Source organism: Epinephelus moara, chromosome 18 (assembly GCF_006386435.1).
Source record: "Epinephelus moara isolate mb chromosome 18, YSFRI_EMoa_1.0, whole genome shotgun sequence".
Classification (NCBI taxonomy): Eukaryota; Metazoa; Chordata; class Actinopteri; order Perciformes; family Serranidae; genus Epinephelus; species Epinephelus moara.
Window position 1 is genome coordinate 39,667,624 of NC_065523.1, and position 14,249 is coordinate 39,681,872.

The following is a 14,249-nucleotide window of genomic DNA, read 5'->3' on the forward strand; positions in this document are numbered from 1 at the left end:
TTTGGTACGTAAGGATGATTCATTATGAACATCAACAAACTGAAAACGATCAGATAAATAAGATTTATACCAGCTCAGTGCAGAACCTTTTAGGCCAATTAAGTGATCCAGTCTCTGCAGTAGAATTTGATGGTCAATTGTGTCAAACGCCGGCACTAAGATTAATAAAACAAGTACAGAGACAAGTCCTTTGTCTGAAGCAATCAGAAGGTCATTTGTAATTTTAACTATATTATTATTATTTATAAATATTATACATTATTATTATATATATTTATCAAAAATCCAAACCTAATTATTCCTAAACACAAATACCTAATTTGTGTTTCTCTGTTGTAGGTTGTAGTGTGTAGCAGCAGTCAACGTTTGTTGCCTCAAATAATTAAACATTATAANTAAAACAAGTACAGAGACAAGTCCTTTGTCTGAAGCAATCAGAAGGTCATTTGTAATTTTAACTATATTATTATTATTTATAAATATTATACATTATTATTATATATATTTATCAAAAATCCAAACCTAATTATTCCTAAACACAAATACCTAATTTGTGTTTCTCTGTTGTAGGTTGTAGTGTGTAGCAGCAGTCAACGTTTGTTGCCTCAAATAATTAAACATTATAACTTATAAATAATAAATTATATTTGGTGTAATATATGTGTATGGTCATTTTATAGATGTTAATTTTATATATTATAAATTTGTAGTTATTTGTACCGATGTTAATTTTAAGCTAACTGTGTTGATATTAATATTAAAAATATTTTCTAGATGTTTAAAATAATTCATTTTTAAATATTTTAAAAGATTTTAATTCAAAAGATATTAATTTATAGATATATAATAACTTTAAGACTTTTTATAGATATTCATTTTAAAGATGTGATTTTACAGATATTAAGTTAATAGACAGTTACTTTATAGATATAGGGAAGAAATTATTTTGTTTAGATATTTTATAGGTAATAATTTAAAGATATTTTTTAATAGATATTTGAGAGAAATTCATTTTTAGATGTTCTTTTATAGATATTAGTTTTAAAAATATTATTTTGTCCACATTTATTTTTTGTAGGCAGTTTTAGATATTCATCAACATTTATTGTACAGATTTTAATTTTTAATATTGTTATTTTATAGATATTTTTTTGATATTCAAATTTTATATTTATACTTTTTAAATATTAATTTTTGCAGATATTACTTCATAGATGTTATTTTACAGATATTGATTGTAATATTATTTTATAGGTATTTTCTTAAGATATAATTTTATATAGTGAATAATGAGCTGATGACGCAGCTGTTAAAGTTCACTCTTCAGAGACACAATAAATCAGACAGTTTATATATTTATGTAAATAATATCTTTACACCATAAAACACATTAAAATACATACATCAGAATATCTCATGTCCATTAGATGCGTTTCATACTCAACACTGTTTGTGCCCCACACACGTGATACAGTCATAATATTTGCACAGGCATATTGTTCATATTAACAAAAAATATAATGTGTCAAATCTTTGTGTGTCAAACACAGTTCTTCAAACAGTTCAAGCTTCAGCAGATATTTATGAATATTTACAGACTTATACAGAAGTTCGTTAGAGAGACGAGCTGTAACGTCGGACTCTCTGATTGGACCCAAACACATCGTCCCTCTGTCTCATTGGTCCGTGGAGCTGTCTGTCACAGCCACTCCTGCGTAGCATTGGCTGGTGTCGGTCGGGAGATGATGGCGTTAAGATGGCGTCATTAAATCCACACTGTTTTTTTTTCTCTGCACGTCAACGTGGAGTTTGGAAGCTCTGGATGTTTCCCGATTTTTAATAGATGGTCCCGTTTAGCCTAGCTTAGCACAAAGAGTGGAAGCAGGGGGAAACTGTTAGCTTAGCTTAGCATAAAGACTGGAAGCAGAGGAAAACTATTAGCCTAGCTTAGCACAAAGAGTGGAAGCAGGGGGAAACTGTTAGCCTAGCTTAGCACAAAGGCTGGAAGCAGGGGGAAACTGTTATTCTAGCTTAGCACAAAGGCTGGAAGCGGGGGAAACTGTTAGCTTAGCTAAGCACAGAGACTGGAAGCAGGGGGAAACTGTTAGCCTAGCTTAGCACAGAGACTGGAAGCAGGGGGAAACTGTTAGCTTAGCTTAGCATAAAGGCTGGAAGCAGAGGGAAACTGTTAGCCTCCATCTGAACTGATCTCCACCTTCCAACAGTTTAAACTCTGAGTCACGTGACGTGTATCGATCAGGTGAAGAAACAGAAATATAAACAGGAACACTGTGGTTTTAGTAGCAGTTAGCGTTGAAGCTAATTGTTGACATCATCACTATCAAACTGAATCTGAATTATTAACCCTATAAATACTAACATTATTTCCTCCTGTTTGTGCTAAGCTAGGCTAACACTGAGTCCTGGATTCACACAGATTAAAATGTCTGACTGTTCCTTTAACTTGGCCCGTCAGTGTGCTAGGCAGGCTACAGACTCTTATTTTGGCGGTGAGCTGTGTGCTGAGCAGTTGAACTGTTGATGACATCATCACTGTCAGTCATTGCAACATTGATGGAGTTGGCGGCGATGACATCATCAGCACATCACTTGTTACGATGATGTGACGAGCCGACATCACAGCGATAGAAAGCACCATATGATGTCATAGTTATCATCAAGGACCACAGGAAGTGACACTGATCTGAGTCTGAACAGAGTGCGGTGAGGTCATCGGTGAGGTCATCGGTGAGGTCATTGGTGAGGTCATCAGGCGTCGATGCGGAAGGACAGCAGCTTCTCAGAGTGCATGTTGTTGAGTGTCCGCAGGTCGGGCAGCTTCAGCAGCAGTTTGGTGAAACGCGGCGAGTCGAGGTTGTGATGGTTGTTGCCGGCGTCGATGGCGGGTTTGTTGACCAGCGAGCGAAGCGCTTTGATGAGGTTCTCCTGCAGCTGCTCCACGGACGCCACGTTCTCGATACCAAACCGGTCTGAAGAGCAGGAGAAGAAGAACAGGAAGTGTTATTACTCAAGCTCAAACAGATTTTAAAAGAAATAACGTTGATATGAACAGCTGATTGTATTGAAGATATTGGGGATTAAAGTTCGGTTGTGTCGTCGACGTCTGTGATGAACTGTGACGTTCACTGACCTGCCGACACCAGCACCACAGCAGTGAACAGCCCCAGCTCCTGGGCGCTCAGATCCAGCACAGCCAGTTTGTAGCTGAAGTCAAACATGGCTCCCAGCAGCTCGTTCATCCCCATCGCCCGCAGGTCCTCCAGCCTGTAGGTGGCGCCGGAGATGAAGGTCACCGTCTGCTCCTTCACGTCGAACAGGGACGCAAAGCGCACCATCAGCACCTGGAGGAGGAAGATGATGTTGGATGAGCTGCAGTTCCTGTAACGGCCACAAGAGGCTGCAGACAGGAAAACACCCGACATCTTTCTGGGAATATCAGTAAGTCAGTACGTCTCGTCTCAACATCCGTTCGTCATTTTCTTTTAGCAGGTTAGCTTAGCTTAGCATGAAGACTGGAAACAGGGGGAACAGTTAGCCTGACTGTCCAAACATGTTTTGTCTGGTTTGTTTCATCTGCGCACAAACTGAACAGAGCGAGTGATTTCCTGAAGTCTCCACTGACAGGACTTCACTTCCTGTAGACAGAGCCAGGCTAGCTGGTTCCTGTCTTCATGCTAAGCTAAGCTACCACTTTCTGTTTGTTTCCTGTCTTCATGCTAAGCTAAGCTACCACTTTCTGTTTGTTTCCTGTCTTTATGCTAAGCTAAGCTACCACTTTCCCTTCGTTTCCTGTCTTTGTGCTAAGCTAAGTTACCACTTTCCCTTTGTTTCCTGTCTTTATGCTAAGCTAAGCTAACCATCAGTCTGAACATCGACCTCTCAGCAGCAGAGAGAAGATTATCGAGACTCCGCCCGTCGTACCTCGAAGGTGCCGGCCTTGAGCAGGGTGACCTGGTCGTTCTGGGTCAGAGCACTGAATCCTGGGATATGTTTGGCGAACTCCACCACCTCTCTGACGGCGGGGGTGAAGGACAGAGAGAAGTCCTCCCAGATCTCCTGAGGGGTCTTTGAGGGGTCAGCGTGAGGCTGCATGTTCATGGGACAGGCCTGGAGACAGACGACACGTCTCTGTTTACGTTTACAGTTCAATTCAAAAAGCTTTATTGACACCGACATTTATGTGTGTTGATAAAGAACAATTTAACTGGGTTTGTTTTGATTGGCTCTTACCAGCACTATCCCCGTGTGGTTCTTCATCGGACACTTCTGCCCCGGGGTCACATGATCGCCGAGCCTGTCTCCTCCAGTCACGTTACTGTTATGCTGGCTCCGCCTCCCGTTGCTGTGGTGATGGTGGTGTGTGCCGTTGCGACCGTTGTCCGGCGGCAGGTAGCGCCCCGCCCCGAGGTTGTTGTTGTGGTGATAGATGGTGTTGAGGCCGTTGGCGTGGTAACCGTTGGGGCAGCGGTTGGGCCCCCAGGGCTCCGCCTCCCCATTGTGGTGGTGGGCGTGGTTATTCTGCTGCTGCTGCTGAGGTGGTGCGTAGGGATTGGTCAGCTTGTCATGGGCGTACAGGAAGGTCTCTCGGTGAGCACGGGCGATGGCGCTGATGGTGGAGTCCAGCCCCGGGCTGGGAGGCCGGGAGGAGGAGGAGGAGGAGGAGGAGGACGAGGAGGGTGGGCTCTGACACGGGGGAGGAGGAAGAGGAGGAGGTGAGGTGGAGGAAGCAGGGGTGGGAGCTGAGGGGGAGGAAGGAGCGAGTGGCAGGGCAGAGGGCTGGGGAGCGATGGTGACGCCCGGGCAGGGAGAGGAGGAGGAGGAGGAGGATGACGAGGAGGAGGAAGAGGAGGAGGAGAGGCTGGCGAGCTGGAAGTCGTTCTGCAGCTGGTTGTTCACCATGTTGTTCATGGCGCTCTGCATCTCTGCCAACATCCTCTGTTTCTCACGCTTCGGGATCCGACCGAAACGAACCGCTGTGAGGAGGAGGAAGAGGAGGAGGAAGAGGAAGAGGAGGAGATGTTACAGATCAGAACTATAATCACAGCCAAACTAAAATACTCTTTCTTTAACTACATGTTCCTGTTGTCAGACAGACAGGTGTACTCACCGTCGCGGCTCATGCCCACAGACAGACACTTCCTGAAGCGACACTGCTGACAGCGGTTCCTGTTGATCCTCACGATGGTGCAGCTCTCGTTCTTCACACACTTCTTATACTGGATGTTCTGTTGGATGCTGCGCCGGAAGAAACCCTACAGACAGACAGACAGACAGACAGACAGACAGTTTTAATGGCCGTGTGTCCCACAGTTTGGTGTTCACGTTTTCTTGAAGTGTTCAGGATTAAGTTTACTCAGGAGTTCTTCTAGTCTGCTCGAGGTCTTGATGTGTGTCTCACCTTGCAGCCTTCACAGGCGTGAACTCCGTAGTGGAAACCTGAAGCTACGTCACCACAAACTTTACACAGCAGCACCATGCTGTTCAGCTCTGCAACACACACAGACACACACAGACACACACACACACACACACACACACACATGTCAGAGTCACATGGATTTACTGCACATTTAAACTGAGCTCTCTTCACTTAAAGGAACAGCATCTGTGTTTCAGTAACTCAACACTTGTTAAATTAAATTCATGACGAAGACTTTGTTTTTGTCTCTCGACTCCGTCGTGAACCAAGAATCCAAAGAGGATCAAATCTGTTTTGTCTCGTGTCACACTCAGTCCTACTGGTTTATCTGTCAGGTCCTTACTGGTCAGACTGGCCACAGACTTGCTGGGCGACGCCCTCAGGGAGCCGCCGCTGTCGTCTCGGCCTCGAGGTGAACCTCCTGCTGAGGAGGAGCCATCTTCTCCTGCGGAGCCTGAGCTGCTGCTGCTGCTGCTGAGGGATGAAGAGGAGGACGAAGAGGAAGAGGAGGTGAAGCAGGGCTGGGAGTTGGAGTTCTCGCTGTACATAGAGACTGGACTGGTCCGAGCCGGAGAGCCTCCACATGAACCCACGTAGGAGATCACACCTCCTGCAGACAGAGGAGGAGGAGGGGAGGAGGAGGAGGGGGAGGAGGAGGAGGGGTAATAAACAGCAAACAAACAAACAATAATCAGAAATTAAATATTAAAAATATAAATGAATGAACCAATAAAAACAGACAAACTGCTGTAAATTAAAGGTCCAGTGTTGGAGGAGTCAGAGGCTGAGGTGTGCTGTGTGTGGGAGAACCAAGATGGCCGACATTATAACATGTATCTAAAGCCAGTGTTTGGTCAGTCCATTCTACATCATCATCATCATCATCATCACCATCACCATCAGGATTCAGTGAGCTCTCAGCTTGTTAGTATTGGACCTTTTTCCTGTTGACCTATTACGTCACAGACCAAACAATGGACAAACAAGTTAGCTACGGTTAGCTAGCAGCTAACTGCTACCATGGTGGACAACTTTACAGCTCTGTACATTTGGTCCGTCCAAAAAGTCACGGCTCTGGATGTAGATTTCTCCATGTTGTTACCGGCTTCTTCTTCTCTTACACATTTAATGCTATTGGACTTCCGGGTCAAAGCCCGGGGCGGAAACTGTGGAGCATGCTCAGAGCGCCTCGGCCAGTTTGGGTCTGATTGACTGTATACATGCAGGAGTCACATGATCTGGGTGTGTTAGTCCCACTGTGACACATTCACTGCAGGACCATTTCACTCACACTGACATGTTTACAGGGATTTTATATAAACCTGTTTTCTCTGTCGTCATGGAAACGTGCTGAGTGACAGACGACTGTTCATGTTTTTTGTTTTGCCTTTTTTGCAGAGACATTTATTGACAGCGTTCGACATGCAAATATTTCACCAGAACAAGTTCGCCCCGACAGAGTTGCTGCATCCTGAGTTTAGTCCCGCCCAAGACGACTGTGATTGGTTTAAAAAAATACAACCAAGCGAGCATTAATGGATGATCCCAGACCTCTGTTCAACTGTGGAGACAGTTATTGTTGATGAACATCAGAGATGATGAAAAGTCCGACTGCATGACATCAGTGACGACAGGAAGTGACAGGTGACGGGGACGACTGTAACGTGACACAGAGACATGTTGCTGCTTCAGTCTCATCTACAGATGTGAGAGCAGGTTTCATCCTGCAGCTCCTCCTCCTCCTCCTCCTCCTCCTCCTCCTCCTCCTCATCTCTGTGTGCACCCACGTGTCAGCGCTGCACGTGACACACACACACACACAACACACACACACACACACACACACACACACGTTGCTATCTGATCATCATTCTGATGGTTTACCCAGATAATAACTGCTGCATGTATCCACTCAGTGCGACTGGAGTCAGACTCAGTGTTCTGTGCACGCACCACTTTTTCTTTCGCAGGCTTTCACCAGGAAGAAGAAGAAGAAGGAGATGACATAGCAGCAGATCAGTTACTCCCGGAAAAACAAACAAACTCTATGGCAACCGAGGAGCAGAAGACGCACTTCTGGACGGACGAGGAAACTACGGTCATGCTCCGACAGCTACAGGAGCTAAACATGTTGAAGTTTATGGATGGGAGGAAAACACGAAACACAGATTTATTCTGAACAAGAACTGGAACTAGTTCAATACGCACGATATTAAAAAGGACACAGCGCTGCCTATCAGACGTACTTTACTGCATGTTTACTCAGACATGACGAGAAGTCCGACTTCACTGATGAGCCGAGCTATGAGCTTAGCTCCACTACTGTATCTGTCTGAGGTTAGCTTAGCATCGGCTAATATTATCTAGGTCACTTTCTCTCTGAGGTTAGCTTAGCATTCGGCTAATATTATCTAGGTCACTTTCTCTCTGAGGTTAGCTTAGCATCGGCTAATATTATCTCAGTCACTTTCTCTCTGAGGTTAGCTTAGCATCGGCTAATATTATCTAGATCACTTTCTCTCTGAGGTTAGCTTAGCATCAGCTAATATTATCTCGGTCACTTTCTCTCTGACGTTAGCTTAGCATCAGCTAATATTATCTAGGTCACTTTCTCTTTGACGTTAGCTTAGCATCAGCTAATATTATCTCGGTCACTTTCTCTCTGAGGTTAGCTTAGCATCAGCTAATATTATCTAGGTCACTTTCTCTCTGACGTTAGCTTAGCATCAGCTAATATTATCTCGGTCACTTTCTCTCTGAGGTTAGCTTAGCATCAGCTAATATTATCTCGGTCACTTTCTCTCTGACGTTAGCTTAGCATCAGCTAATATTATCTAGGTCACTTTCTCTTTGACGTTAGCTTAGCATCAGCTAATATTATCTCGGTCACTTTCTCTCTGAGGTTAGCTTAGCATCAGCTAATATTATCTCGGTCACTTTCTCTCTGAGGTTAGCTTAGCATCAGCTAATATTATCTCGGTCACTTTCTCTCTGACGTTAGCTTAGCATCAGCTAATATTATCTCGGTCACTTTCTCTCTGAGGTTAGCTTAGCATCAGCTAATATTATCTAGGTCACTTTTTTTCTGAGGTTAGCTTAGCATCAGCTAATATTATCTCAGTCACTTTCACTCTGAGGTTAGCTTAGCATCAGCTAATATTATCTCAGTCACTTTCTCTCTGAGGTTAGCTTAGCATCAGCTAATATTATCTAGGTCACTTTTTTTCTGAGGTTAGCTTAGCATCAGCTAATACTATCTCAGTCACTTTCACTCTGAGGTTAGCTTAGCATCAGCTAATATTACCTCAGTCACTTTCACTCTGAGGTTAGCTTAGCATCAGCTAATATTTTCTCAGTCACTTTCTCTCTGAAGTTAGCTTAGCATCAGCTAATATTTTCTCAGTCACTTTCTCTCTGAAGTTAGCTTAGCTCCACTACTGCCTGCATGTAAACGTACTGAGTGAGGTGCTGAGGTGGATGATGACATCACTGACACAGATTTTCACTCATTTGTTCAGGAGGATGAGGAGGAGGAAGAGGAGGAGCAGAAAACAACAGGTGGAGCACATGTAAGGGGGCGGGGCTATGGGTGGGGACAGCCAGTGCACATGCTCTGTTACTATGGTGACTATGGTCACAGTGACCCTGTGACCCTCTGTTCCAACAACCAACAACAAATGAATGAATGAATGAACAGCTGTTAGACTGTTGACTGTCTTACATTTGAATCCTCATGTTTGATGATGATGATGTAATCAGCTGTCTGACTGGGTCACATGACACAAACATCACAACATTCTGTACAGACGTGTTCTACCTCACACACACGTTTGACACAACAGTAATCTGATTACTCGTCAGATCAGTCTGAAGTTTTCACGCCACAGCTGTAGGAGTGTGACGGTCATGTGACGGTCATGTGAGTGCTGGTCTTTGTTTGTAAACATGTAAACAGCATTATCACATTTTCTTGAACAACATCTCAAAACTTTCCAGGACTTTTCAAGGACCCATAGAAACATTTTCATTTCAAGCATGTGAATCACTGCGTCTGCTGCACCTGTCGTCATGGTTACAGTGCTTTACTACACACACACACACACACACACACACACACACACACACACACACACACACACAATGTCTCACTTCCTGTTCAGGCAACGTCTAAACCTGTGGTTCCCAACTGGTGGGTCGCGGTCCAAAAGTGAGTGGACTCTGAATGGACCTCAAGTGACTCAAGTGTAAAAAAGAAATAACCACACTTTATTTTGAAGTGCAGTGAATCTCCAGCACAGAGCTTTTATTTTGAAGAGCTGTTTCCTGCTGTAGAGCGACTGACAGACAGAGACAGAAAACCAGCTGGACGAGACGTCTGAACATGAGAGTGACCCTGATTAAACTGTGTGGACCTGATGACTGAAAGCTGGCTGTGCAGTGATGTAACAGTTAGTTTGATCACCATGGTAACAGTTAACTGAGACAGAGGGTCAAAGGTCAGGGTGTGATGTAATGAGACAGTAGAACATCCTGACTGAATGTGACAGCACCAAGTGTTTAACGGCGGCTACAGGACGTGCTCAGTGTAAAAAGTAAAAGTATGAGACTTGGATCGCACCCCCACCTGACACTGACACAGGAAGTGAATCTCAGTGAGGTCGTCTCAGTTTGTCAGGTGATAAATAATGACGTGATGAGATTTTCTACCCCAAAGGTCAAAGGTCAGCTTGACTGTGACATCATCATGTTTTAACGTCATATCTCAGGAACAGAAGGGGAGACATTTGCTCAGATACTGAATTGGTGACTCTAATCTTGAAACTGTGCTGATTGTATAGATCTTCTGTGTGTGAAGCATCCATGTTTTNGTGGGTGGAGTCATACAACCACAGGGTGGGCTGGTGGGCGGAGTCATACAACTACAGGGTGGACTGGTGGGTGGAGTCATACAACCACAGGGTGGGCTGGTGGGCGGAGTCATACAACTACAGGGTGGACTGGTGGGTGGAGTCATACAACCACAGGGTGGGCTGGTGGGCGGAGTCATACAACTACAGGGTGGACTGGTGGGTGGAGTCATACAACCAGGGAGCAGTGACTCTAGGTTTTAGGCCCAATCCCAATACCCCCCCTTGCCCACTACCCCTTGGCCCTCAAAATGAAGCAACGAGGGGTAGGGGTAGAAATCTTTCCCTAGGAATTGGGACACCACTCACTACGTCACTGCATCGGTTACGTTCACACATACGTAACTATTTAAAACAGGAAGCTGCGAGCCATGTACATTTCCAACCAGCATCTACAACGCAAGGGTAACGTTAGCTACTATTATGCTTGCTACTAACGTACCATTAGAGTAATAAGATATGTACAACAGGGGACTTCTGCTGCTGGTTAGCTAGCTAGCTAGCTAGCTAGCTAAGCAGCTAACATTACGAGGCAGCATAGTTACACTAGCTGGCGTGTTATCGTAATGTGAAAAGTCCGACAATTTTGCAGAACAGGACAGATGACAGACGCCAGATAGTGCGAGCTAGCTAGCTAGCTAACAAGCAACCTGACGACGGTAACGTTAGCTATGTATGAACTTTTTTCCTCGTTTCTTGCTCGGTGGTAGCCATGGCGATGTCTACCCCTCGCTGGCAAGTCAGCATCTGAAATCCCTCACTCCGAAGGGCAAGTTTCATACCCACTACCCCTCGTTATGCCCCCTACACCTACACGCAAAAAGGAATTGGGACACCACTACCCCTCGTGGGAACGCGCAAATGTAGGGGTAGGGCTAAGGGGGGGTATTGGGACGGGCCCTTAATCATGATTAATTAATTGATTGTTAATGAATGAATTTAAAAAAATAAAAAATGAAAATGACTGAGGAAAGTGTTCACAATCTGCTGTGACGTATTATATCACAGAATTATTCCACATACAGAGAATATGTCTGTAAACATCAGTGAAGTCACTGAGTTTAATGTGATTCAACCGGCTGCTGCTCTGTTTCCCTCCTCCCTCCTCCCTCCTCCCCCTCCTCCTCCTCCCTCATGTGGACTGTGGAGGAGGCTCGTGTGTTGTCAGTAGTCACGCCTCTGAGCCACGTGTGTCCTCAGACACACACTCTCCTCCCTCGGCTGTGCTCACGTTCCCTCCATTCATCTCAGCACACGCAGGCAGGACTCATGGACTTGTGAGGACCCTCAGTGATGTCGCACAAATACACACTGAAGTGTTTTAACACCAGGCGTTCCTGCAGATACTTACAAGTCTTTAAAGACACTGAATTCATCTATTAATTTTATTTTATTCTAATTATTCATCTATTAAAACGCCCTCCGCCCGTCAGGAGTCTGATAAATGCTCCGACAGTGACGATTTGCTCTAAGTCTCACAGCACCTGGTGACATCTGTTCTCTTTACATGATTTCCTGAACACCTCTCACGTCAACAGATCACATTTAGTTTCCAGCCGGACGCTCTCTGTCTGCTCGCCAGCTGTCTCTTCACCGGACTCAAAGGAAGTAGACTGTGGCTGTAAACCTGCTGTCCGACACTTGTTTCGGCCGGCGTTTTCCCATCCGTCTGCTGTCTGTGTGTTACTGTCTCTGAACTCCCTTCGCTTCAGGAAACAACAACCTGCGAGCTGTCAACTGTAGAGTCTGGACTCAGATTTGCTGCCGTCAACAGAGCCACTCTCCTCTTAAGGTGCGGACACACCAAACCGACATCAAAGAACTAGCAGTGACAAAAGCCAACTGTTGCGTCGTCTACGTCACCTCACGTCGCCCTGTGTCAGTTGCATTTGAACACACTACACGGACTATATCCGACGGCCAAGTAGCACGTACGTTCTGCACCTGCGTGAGAGAGAGCGGAGTGAGAGAGTGGTACATCCTGTCAGCCGAGGGGTTTCCTATCTGTGCAGCCGAGCACCGCAGCACCTCCACGGACTATTACATCCAGACGGTCCCGGTGTTTCCTCCGCAGGCTCCACTTCACTCAGCTGCCCGATAAACCCGCTGCTTCTTCCCACTTTAACCTGAATAACAAACCAGGGCTCGGTGCTCCGGTTGGATCCAAACGGAGAGCCGGGGCTAGCTCAGAGACTAGCGGAGGCTAACTGGCTGTGCTTCCCTCCGGTCATGCTGCGGCTAACGCTCCGCTAGCCGCTCCCAGCTAGCTCCGGTTTGTTATTCAGGTTAAAGTGTGAAGAAGCAGCGGGTCTGTGGGGCAGCTGAGTGAAGTGGAGCCTGAGGAGGAAGCACCGGTTAGCCCCGGTTTCACTACAGGCAGATTCACTCGCTACAGGGGCGAGGAAATAAAACCTGAACAGCCAATCAGAGTGATCTCTCTCACCGACAAGCTCCACCGCCGATTCAACATGCTCAATCGGCTGAAAAGCTGCCGACGCCGAAGTGCTGACGGTGCGGGACACACCGCAAAAACTAGACCGACAGACGCTCACCGACGGCCCGACTTTGGTCGACGGCCGACCGTCGGCTTGGTGTGTCAGGGCCTTAAGAGAGTCTGCACGGTTAGCACGAGCTAACACAGCAGCAGCGCTAACACGACACAGAAACAGCTCGACTCTGTTAAACCAGTTAAAAACCATCAGGTAACGTTAGCCATGCGATGCTAACAGTTAGCCATCCAGTTAGCTAATTTAGTCGACATGTTTCCAAAGCTCCATAACCAGCTGCATCATTCATTCACTCACTCATTCATTCACATTTCACTACAAACTACAGACTCTGCAGTGAGCTGATATTTATGACTTTGCAGCATCAGTGGCAGCAGTGGGACCAAGTCATTGTTTTCCGAGTCACAAGTAAGACTCAGATCTTTGCACTCAAGTGCCGAGTCTTAAACTTTGAGGTTCAAGTCGTATTACAAGTTGTAATAGTCTCTTCACCACATGTGAGACACGGTGACAGCAGAGTGTCATGGTTGTTGGATGTTTGGTCAACTTCATGTATCAGATCCATACACACACACACACACACACACACACAGGAGGAGGAGCATTACGTAATGAACTCAGTCTGACCGGCAGCCAATCACAGCGCGCGGAGCTGAGTGAAAACAAAGCGCACATGGCCCGGTGTGTCGTCCATGTGAACCGGCGGCGGCGGCGGCTGTGGTGCTGGGAGCGCGCACTCACGCGCACATCCCTGCCTGTCCACCTGACACCGAGCGACCCACCGACCGACAGTGTCATCGTGACCCACTTCCTCCAACACAACCGGGATCACGGTGCCGGTCCCCGTGATGGTCCTCACACACACATGATGAGCGCAGAGAGGAGCGAGGCGGCACAGCGGAAACACTGGCAATAAATACACGAATAAGAGCTTAATGCGCGCGGACCGAGCGGCGGGAAACACTCATTAACATCATCATCATCATCATCATGTTCCTGACAGGTGACACAGACAGGTGACACCGGAGGAGGAGCCACAGCCCAGTGACACCTGTATTCACCGCCTGACGGTTCACAGCTGAGTCTGCGCTCCGTGTGCCGCGCGGCAAAAAGCTCCAGCTTCTCTGTTGGTGTTTAATCATTCATTCATTCATTCATTCATTCATTCATTCATGTCCCATAGCTTCGTGTTATCCGGGGTCCAGCCCTCCGCAGTCCTCAGAGCCGACACATCAAACACAGACGCGTTTTGACGCGCGGCTTGCCGCTCACACCTGCCGCCTCAAACTGCCGCATCAGATCTGACACGTCCCAAAACTCAAAATCCAAATATGAACACACACACACACACACACACACACACACACACACACACACACACACACACACACACAC

At 46.1% G+C, this 14,249-nt stretch overlaps 1 protein-coding gene across 1 annotated transcript in view; it reads right to left on the reverse strand.

Annotated features, from left to right (window-relative positions):
* Window positions 1–1,435: 1,435 nt before the first annotated feature.
* nr1d1 (nuclear receptor subfamily 1, group d, member 1) overlaps window positions 1,436–14,249 on the reverse strand; it is a 13,279-nt gene continuing 465 nt past the window's right edge. Inside the window, exons 2-8 of the mRNA XM_050068421.1 lie at window positions 5,784–6,050; window positions 5,420–5,508; window positions 5,129–5,273; window positions 4,252–4,994; window positions 3,943–4,128; window positions 3,152–3,362; window positions 1,436–2,990 (exon numbers count right to left, since the gene is read on the reverse strand). Coding sequence (XP_049924378.1) covers window positions 2,770–2,990; window positions 3,152–3,362; window positions 3,943–4,128; window positions 4,252–4,994; window positions 5,129–5,273; window positions 5,420–5,508; window positions 5,784–6,050 — 1,862 coding nt within the window. The 3' untranslated portion in view covers window positions 1,436–2,769. The remainder of the gene's footprint in view (window positions 2,991–3,151; window positions 3,363–3,942; window positions 4,129–4,251; window positions 4,995–5,128; window positions 5,274–5,419; window positions 5,509–5,783; window positions 6,051–14,249) is intronic.